Source organism: Apus apus, chromosome 4, assembly GCF_020740795.1.
Source record: "Apus apus isolate bApuApu2 chromosome 4, bApuApu2.pri.cur, whole genome shotgun sequence".
NCBI classification, from domain to species: domain Eukaryota; kingdom Metazoa; phylum Chordata; class Aves; order Apodiformes; family Apodidae; genus Apus; species Apus apus.
Genome location: NC_067285.1, coordinates 44,299,901 through 44,309,460, shown reverse-complemented (window position 1 = coordinate 44,309,460; position 9,560 = coordinate 44,299,901). Strand labels below are relative to the sequence as shown.

General features: G+C 40.4%; 1 protein-coding gene across 1 annotated transcript in view; it reads left to right on the top strand.

Moving 5' to 3' along the window:
* Window positions 1-2,425: 2,425 nt before the first annotated feature.
* The window catches only part of TECRL (trans-2,3-enoyl-CoA reductase like), a 65,432-nt gene continuing 58,297 nt past the window's right edge, over window positions 2,426-9,560 (top strand). The window contains exon 1 of the mRNA XM_051618234.1: window positions 2,426-2,700. Coding sequence (XP_051474194.1) covers window positions 2,467-2,700 — 234 coding nt within the window. The 5' untranslated portion in view covers window positions 2,426-2,466. The remainder of the gene's footprint in view (window positions 2,701-9,560) is intronic.

Below are 9,560 nucleotides of genomic sequence, written 5' to 3'. Positions count from 1 at the left end.
ATTTTTGGTAGAGTAGCTCTCACCCACCCTATAAGCAAGTAATATGTTTGCTGCAGCCTAATCCTAGACCTATAATTTAATGGTGAGGAAAGGGCCAGTCACCTTCAGGGAAGCCCTGCTAGTTTATCTCAGGGAAGTATTTGGCTCCATCAACGTTGTTTATCAAAATATTGAAAATGCATGTGATTAGATTGGAAAGATTAAATGTATTTGTAAGCATTCCTCTGGAATTGGTTTAACTAATCAAGTGTTTATTGGTCAGTAATACAATTCTGATCTTTTAAATGTCTGCAATAAATCAAAAGCTTTTTTCAGAAGCAGCAGCTCAGATGTTATAATTTTAAATAACACTATAAATATACCCACAGTAATGACTGCAACACCAGTTCCTTATACGCACACAAAATAGCTATCATGATCAATATTATTCTTTGTTGCTTTTGAATTGAAAGAAATTTAGAGATTTCTTAATCTGTGCTGTTACAGCTCACTGATCCATAGATTTTGCAGCTGAAAGGGGATATTGTATTGGTTTGTCTCATCTCTTGTGCTGCAGTTTATACAGTTTCCTTACAGTAGTCTGTTCAAACAAGTGTATCTTGAAATTTAGGACCTGTGTGTTCTGTGGTCTTTATCTGGCTGGTTTCAGCAAGCCTGTTGTGGTTAACCAATAATTTGTCACTCTCTGTGTTCTGACTAACTGCTCCCAACATTCCTGCTTTCAGTATAGACTCCGCCAAGGTTCCCCGCACACCCTCCATCTCCACTTGGAGACAGGTATACTTCTTTTATTACTATATCATCTTGTTCAGGTCTTAACAGGTTTTTTTTCATTAGGTGCTGACTTGTTTTACATCAGTGGCAAGACACTAACTGATGTCAGCATAGCCAAAATGTAATCCTTATTTGTATTAGGTGACCAATATTGTTATATCTCCATGTTCCCACAGCCAGAGATTTCCACTGACAAAGCCAAAGCAGAGACATTCAAAGGCTGCATGAACAAGTAACGGGGACTTTTCTCTCAGACCTTAGCTACACAGCAGTTTGTCATGTCATGTGGATGTAAAGCATCCCAGTTACGAGTGGGAGTTACGGGTGTGGTTGTCAAAACTGCTGGCCAAAGAATCATAAATAGATTAGACTAGCTCTTGGTATTGCAAGTGTTTTGTCATTTCAGAAGCCCACTCCTGGTACTGCTGAGCTCAGACCTGTTCAAGAGTTCAGCCCTTGCTAATTAATTGTTTCCTTCCCCTATGTCTTCCCCTTATGTCTTTAAGCAGGACATGTATGCAGGCTTGATTCTCCAGAATCAAGCACATACATAACCTGATGTAGCATGGATACAGCAGCTAGATAACTCATACACGTGAAGATGAGTGTATTTGTGAATGTTGTCAGGAGAGGAGCCTTAGTTTGGAAGTGGCCTTCCTTTGGGGTCCCCCTCACTCTCCTTTTTAATTCTTAAAACAATTTATCAAATAGTTTCTCCTCTGTTTCGTAGAGCTTCTTGTCCTGTGTTGCTGGACAAGATACGTGGACCACTACATTTTCTGTAAATTATAGCCTGATGGAAAGAGCTGCCTGCAGAAATCTCTGGTGCCCTGTAATCCACACTGTAATCCTAGGCAGCCCAGGGGAATTTAGGGAAAAGGCTGGGATGGAAAAGTGCTGCTAGTTCTGTTAAATCCTATTTAAAAAGTCATAAAAGGAGAAACAAAATTTTAACAAGTTTTGGGGAAACCCAAAATTTGTTGGTTTAAGTAATCCTTATTTTTACCATTAAGTCTACTTTTGTTTTGCTACAGACTTGCATTGTGGAAAGAATAAGAAAATAATACAATGAATTAGTACCTTTAGGGTTATAATTTCCTTTACTTCAGCTGAGTTTCCCTGGCAGAGCTGCAAGGAAAGCTCTACCCCATTAAATAAGAGTCCATAGTACTAAATACCAGCAGGAACAAGTTTCTGTATTTGCAAGCAACCCCTAAATTTTGCTGATGAACTCCTGGCATTTTGTTAGTAAATATTTCTAAGTGTGTAGATACATACTAAGGGTGCACACACATCCCCTGTACCCATATATATATATGTGGACATCTGTCTCCGTAGGTAACAGTGGAATTTGGTGCATCCATTCCTGATTTCCTTTGGTCCTCTGGAATGTCAGGATCTGACTTCTAATAGGGAATCTCCAGATGTGTTGTTTCAAATGTTGGTTTAAATAAAATAAAAAGAAGCCAGCAGCCATACAGCACATCACAATAGCAGGTTAAATATAGACATGGATTAGAGAGCCATTGTTTTCACTCCTGCTAAATAAGACAGTACTCTTAAAATGGAATGCCACTTGACCTTTTGTGTCTCATCAGTCTGTGATTGTATTTAACTAATGCAGGGGAGGAAACATTTTGCTCCTGGAACTGTCCCCTGTTGATATGATGCTTGCTCCTGCTGGGTGACACCATGCACAGGAGGCAGAAACTCAGCACTCCAGAACATCAGAGGGATCTTGCAGCTCATGAAGGAGCTCTGCCCATGTCCCACAATGACAAACGCTCTTTTTTCAATTTCTCTCAGCTTGTGGTCTCTGCTGGCCATCCTAAATCACCACCAGTGCTCAAGCATTCAAAAATAACTTACTTTGAAGTGGAAATTCTGGATGTGCAAAGCAAGAAGCAGATCTGCATTGTGGACAAGGTGAGTGGATTGTTATTTCAGCACGCTGGGGATGTGACTTGTTCACATGAAGCCAATTGAGGGACTGTGTTTTCACTCTCTTGTGGTCTTATTCTCTAATAGAAATACTTCCATTCTTTTCTCTGGGAGGTGCTCAGGATTTCTGATTAGTCACAGTCCTTGGCTGTTTTTCTCCAGGAGTTTTCCAAATAATCCAACTCTGGTTACTTTCAGTCCTCCTGGCTGCTCTGTGCACTCAAGTTGCATCCTTAGGCTGCATCATGACACTTATATTATAGTTTTTATTTCAGAGCACGATACTTAAATGTCTACTTCAGAATGGATATTCACCTTTGATACATTTGTAAAACTTAACATCTCTGCAATGCTGGGGTTTCTTGTTGGTATCTAAACATACTTGGCTGTGCCCGACTTACCAGGTTGGGCAAGAACCTGGCAATTCAAAAAAATATTGTATTTTTAAACAAGTTTTAGCTAAAAGAGGGTTTTCTTTTAATAATATGAATCAGAAAACACAAACTGTAGTCAAATTGTATAAGTAGGCTGAGAGGATTGGGTAGGAAGGAAGTTTACAACACAGTAAACAACAGCTGAAAAAAAGTTTCATAAATATTTGCATCACAGTTTTTGTGATTCATTGTCCCTCAGTAGAAGAGCTGGTCTCTTTTGTGGCATGCAAATGGGAATCATATTCTATTTAGACTATAGAATTTTTCAGTAACAGAGTCTTAAGGCTTCCTGTTCTGCTAGAACAAAAAAATAGAAATAAAAAAATTCCCTTATGCTCACTGGCAACAGCTGGAACCAGTGCCTAAGTTTGCCTCAAATGTATAATTAATTAAGCCTTTGAAATGTGGAATACTATCAGATCTCTAGCTTTCTTGATCATTTAAAGGCTATTCTTGCAATTTGTCTGCCTAGGTAAAGGTAGATGTCTCATTTGTTCATTTTCAGTGGAGAAAAATATTTTTTGAGATTTTTTTTAGATCTAGCCAAAGGGGAAACATGTACAAAATGGTCAAACAAAAATGTTGACTGTTGATACCAGTTTGAATGATAGTGTTTGCACTGTTTAATTTACTGAGTGATATTTACACTGTTACTAAAAAAGGGTTCTCTAAATACTATACTAAATAAGCTTTCAATCTCAAAAAAGACTGAGTCTGTTTCTTACCTTAAGCTTTCCTATAGTGTCATTAAAAGAAATATATTGACAGGAAAAAAAAAATATATAGGTGAAGAGCCATAGTTCAGGAGTCCTTCTGTGATGCATGGAAAAACTGTATCTTGCTGGGACAACAGCAGACCTACATTTTCATCTTTATTCTGCATTTTAATAAACTTGAACATTTTCTTCACCTTCTCCAAACCATGGGGTTGTTGCTGTAGGGCAGTGAAGCTGGTGAAAGGTCTGGAGCACAAGTCTTATGAGGAGCATCTGAGGGTACAGGGGTTTTTTAGTCTGAAGAAAACGAGGTTGAGGGGAGACCTCATCACTCTCTACAATTACCTGAAAGGAGGTTGTAGTGAATTGGGGGTTGGTCTCTTCTCCTTAGTATCAAGCAGCAGGACAAGAGTGTAAGTCCTGAAGTTGCACCAGGGGAGGTTTGTGTTAGGGAAAATTTCTTCACTGAAATGGTTATCAAGCACTGGAACAGGCTGCCCAGGGAAGGGATTGAGCCACCATGCCTGGGGGTGTTTAAAAGACATGGAGATATGGTGCTCAGGGACATGGTTTAGTGGCAGACTTGGCAGGGCTGGGTTAATGGTTGGTCTCAATGATCTTAAGTGTCTCTTCCAACCAAAACGATTCTGTGATTCTCTAGCTCTGCCCCTTCAGCAGTGGAAAGAGTTACAAGTGGTGACAGTAAAGTACTCTCTCTATATATATAGAGGTAAAACCCACACAGAGGAGCAATAATAACTGCAAACTGGAAGTGTCTGCTCAGGAATCCATGTTCAATTCACATGGCTATTGCCAGCAGCGTGGACCTTTTTTCTTTTTTCTTTTTTTTTTTTTTTTTCACAGTACCAAGGTATAATGCAATGTTGAGATTTCCAGGGCTGCCTAAATCATTTGGATTTTGAATGCAAATTCACCTGGCTGTCTAAATCCTTTAATTTGCTGTGATAATTCCTTCCTAAGGCAAGCTTGAAAGTAGAGAAGCTGACTTGCTTCCTTCCATGAACACTTCTCAGTATTGGTGAACTCGATTTCCGTTGGTTATTAGAGCAAACAAGAGACCATTTTACTGGATTATGCAGAATCTTCTGATTAATTAAACATAACATTGATACAGACCCAACATGACACTACTAATGCCTGCTTTCTGTTTGTAAGATAATTATGATTAGCTTCATTTCTCACAGTTGCATGTAATTATTACTTGTCAGGATTTATAATAGGAGAGAATAGGAACCACAGATTTGGAAATGTATGTATTTATGCTCTTACTGCATATTGTTAGTAGTTCAGACTATTATAATTTAGCAAATACATTTGTCATATTCTCAGATTAATGAATATAAAGGGAAAAAACTATATTAAAAATGTAGAGAGAAGACCTCTTTCTTTCTCTTCCTAATAGAAACTTGGGCAGAGTGATTGGATGATTAATGTGATGTGGTGAAATACTAGTCCCTGTCTCCAGAGTGTTGGTTTCTCTTGCATATGTGTATGAATCCTACTCAGATTAGTGGGAGTTCTGTGAAGTCTGCAAAATGATGATACACCCAACGAGTTTTGGCAGCTAGAAAGGTAAGGTGTCATGTGCTCAATGCAGTGTCAGGGATTTAGCAGAGGTGTGTTTGGCTGTGTGATCTCAAGCAATCGACAGCAATAGGCTTTGGATCCAGCATGAGGAACTGTCAATTAATTCTCCATCTGTAAAATGGAACTAACATTTTTTCCCTTTGGCTTTCTTTCTCATCTTATTCTTTGGGGAAGGATCAGTCACTTCTACCAAGTGAACTGAGTGAGTACTATAAGGTCTTGATTGTCTTCAAGATTGGTTTAGAGGAACAGAATAAATACATATGTGGCATTCAGGATGTATAGTGCTTGTCTTAAACAATCCAAGAGATAAGTGATGGACTGTGGCACTCGGATATCTGTTGCCTGTCTTGTGGCATCTGAGAGTTGAACAACATTTGCTGATGGGCTAAAGAGATGTCTCAGCAACCCACCCAACCGTTTTGCATCCCCTCCTATGATGAGTACCTGAGAACTGGGGAGTTTATTGTGGGACATGCTGAGATCGGAGACAAAGGAGTTCTACAGCTGGTGCTGGGAGCAGAATACCCAGTGATAACCAGGCCTTGATATGAAAACCACCACTTCCTAGGACTGAAACTCCACTGCAACAAACTAATCCTGTGGTGCCAGTTGTCCCAGCCTCCTCTTTTGTAATGGCTGATCCCATCAATTAGCCAAAGACTACATAGCCCCTGGCATCATACCTGCCCCCTGCTATCTCTGACGAGCATGGAGAAGACAGAAGGATTTTCTCCCTTATTCAGGGAGAAAAGTGGGGGTGCAGTGGGCAAGAACTGTATAAAAATCTGAGACACTATGGGTGCATTTGAAGCACTTCCCCACCAGGAACCACTTCCCCAGGGACAACACTGCTGGACCGTGGTGGTAACTGTGCTCTCGCTTGCTGTCCTCTCTATCTCTGCTTTCTCCTTTCTCTTCTGTCTGTTTTCCTCCCTGTCCTATCCGCTCTAGGGGCTTTGCTGTGTTACTCTAATAAAAGTTTGTTGTGCGCGTGACATCTGACCTCGTTTGTGTCTTAATTTCACCACTTGGGGTCATCTTTAAACTTCTTCTCAGGTCCTGCCGGGCAACATATTTGACTGTTTTGTGGTGTGGGTTTTTTGTGGTTTTTGTTTGTTTGTTTTGTGTTTCTGTTTTTTTTGTTTTTTTTTTTAAGCCTGTAAAATACATTCACATCATTCTTTTCCACAGTCTGGAAAGGCAGAAAAAAATATATATTGAAAGACAGTAGAAGAGGAAAACCCCAGACATTTTCTCCCTTAGTAACCCCCTGCAGGAGCTAGGTCTTGAAGAAAAGTACCTAATCTTGCAAAACTTGAAGTAAATTCCCAAGAGTCAGCAACACTGACAGTTCATTCTTCACGTGTGTGCTTGGAACATAAAATTCTTTAAGGGCATGGCATTGGTTTTATTTAATATTGGCAACCTGCTCTGGGGATTTCATCTCCATTGATAGGACATCATGCAAGTAGTTTAGTAATCACAAGCTTCTCCAGTGAGTTACTTAAATGATTTAAAAAAGATCTTTTTCCCCAGATTTGCTCTCGGTATAGAAATTAGTTCTGAGGTGAGAGGTCATGGAGAGAAGGCTTCAGATTTTGGGGATGGGGAGAGAAGGGAGGAAACAAGTCTGTCTCAACATTATTTTTTTTTTCCAATAGTTCTACGGATGAAATTCCTGTCTATAAAGAGGAGAGGGCAAGTAATTAGTGATTTCTTGTGGAGACTCTTCCACTGAAAATATTTCTAAGATGTCTGAGGAGTTTGGCTCCCATATTCCAAAAAAAGCAACAGAAAACAACAGTGCATAAAAAAAATCAAGTCTTAAAAATGAAAGAAAAGAAGTCCATTTTGTAATATTTTTTTTAAATAATCCACACTTTTCATTGTCAGCTACTAAAAAACTGTTTTGCTTGTACATTATTCCAAAAGCCTGATGTAGGTTAAAGTTATCAATGTGCAGTGATTTGATTTATAAATGCTGTTAAGGCAACTTAAAACAGTTTCTCTTACAGCATTTCTTGTATAATATTTTTTTCTTCAAATAAACTTGTAGTAAAATGTATTTTCCCACAAACATGGTGCAGTGTAATTAATTTTGCATGAGTTGCTTTTAAGGCAGAAAGTGTTACACAGTTTAGTTTTTACAGAATAAATCACCTTTGGGGAAACCAGCAGAGAGAGCTTTTCCCCATCCAGAGCCTCAGAGCTCAGTAGTGCTGCAGGATTTGCAGGTTGTGCTACAAGCAGAGATGCAAACTCAGGCTTTGGCTGCTACACAGTGGCCCTTCTTTCCAGAAAACTTCTTCAGGCCTGCAGAAGAGAGCTTGCTTCCTAAGCTGTGCAGGAATAACAACATTGTTTTGGTTGGGAAAAAAAACCTTTCAAGACCACTGAGTCTTAACCTAGCACATCCAAGTTCACTACTAAACCATGTCTCTTAAGTGTCACATCTTTTGGCCTTCTTGGCCACCTGGGCATGCTGCTGGCTGGCAACCAGCACCTCAGGTCCTTTTCCTCTGGGCACTTTCCAGCCACACTTCCCCAAGCCTGTAGCATTGTCTGGGATTGTTGTGACCCAAGTGCAGGACCCAGCACTTGGCCTCATTGAACCTCATACATTGTCCTCAGTTTATGCATCCAACCTGGCCTTCCTAAGCTCAAGCAGATCAACATTCCTACCTAACTTGATGTCATCTGCAAACTGACTGAGGATGCACTCAATCCCCTCATCCAGATTATTGGATAATCCAGATACTAAAGAGACTTATCTTCAGTACTGAGCCCTGGGGGACATCACTTGTGACTGACTGCCAGCTGAATTTAACTCCATTGGGACTGGCCATCCAGACAGGTTTTTTTTTTTATCAAGTGAACAGTACACCGGTCCAAGCCACTTTCACCAGGTCAATCCTGTGGGAAATGATGTGGGAAACTTTATATAAAGTGTAGGTGGGCAACATACCTCTCTTCCCCTTTTACCTTGTCATAGAAGATCAGGTTTGTTGAGCAGGACCTGCCTTTCATAAACTAATGTGGACTGGGTCTTGTTAGCCCTGCATGTGATGTGTGGTGACACTCAAGATGATCTGCTCCATAACCTTCCACACCATCAAGATCAAACAGGCCTGTAATTCCCTGGATCCACCTTCTGGACCATCTTGCAGATGGAAGTCACCTTTCCTAACCTCCAGTCTACTGGGATCTCCCTGGGTGACCGAGGCTGCGGATAGATGATGGGAAGTGGCTTGGTGAGCACTTCTGCCAGCTCCCTCAGTGCTCTTGGGTGGGTTGCATCTGGCCCCATCCTGTGTCTAAGAGGTGGAGCAGATCACTAAGCATTTATTCTCCTCTCTGTTCCTGTCTTCCAGCTCAGAAGGAGCCTGTTTTCTTGGTGTACTGCAGAGGTGATGAAAGCTACTTCCCTACTGTTCCTTAAACCAGCCCTCCATGCACTCAGTGCCTTCTCCCACTGAAATTTCTTTGGAAAACCTAGTTACTAATGGTTATATGTTTGTGGTTAATGACATACTGTAGGAACATACAGTTTAACGTTTGTGTGATATGCCATGCACTGCCTACTGTCAAAGCCATGTGAACATTGTTATTTTCCTTAAATTCAAGGACTCTTGCCCCTGCATTTGTTACACATTTTTGTCATGTCCAGCATAACACAAGTCTGTGCATCAACCCAGTCACTGACATACACAGCTCTTTTTGCTGCTAAATAATACACAGTTACATGTCTTAATACATCTTTTTCCAGAGATGAATTAGGGCATATTCTGATTGCCCTGAAAGGCTTGTCTGTCTCTGGAGGAGTTCACAAGCATTTTTGTTTGTAAAGCACCTAAAACAATAGTGCCCTTGTATTTGCACAATGTGGCTTAATACAGTGGGAATACCCTGGCAGGACAGCAAAAGCAGATACGTGCAGAAACGGTATCTGCAGTAGCAGGAATCTATTACTCTTGCCTGTGGGTTGCAGCTCTGTCACAGAAAGTGAGCAGCCAAGAAGAACAGTCATCACCAGCTCTCTTCTGCGTAGTCATCTCTAGCAAATGAAAATAACTTCTCACATCAT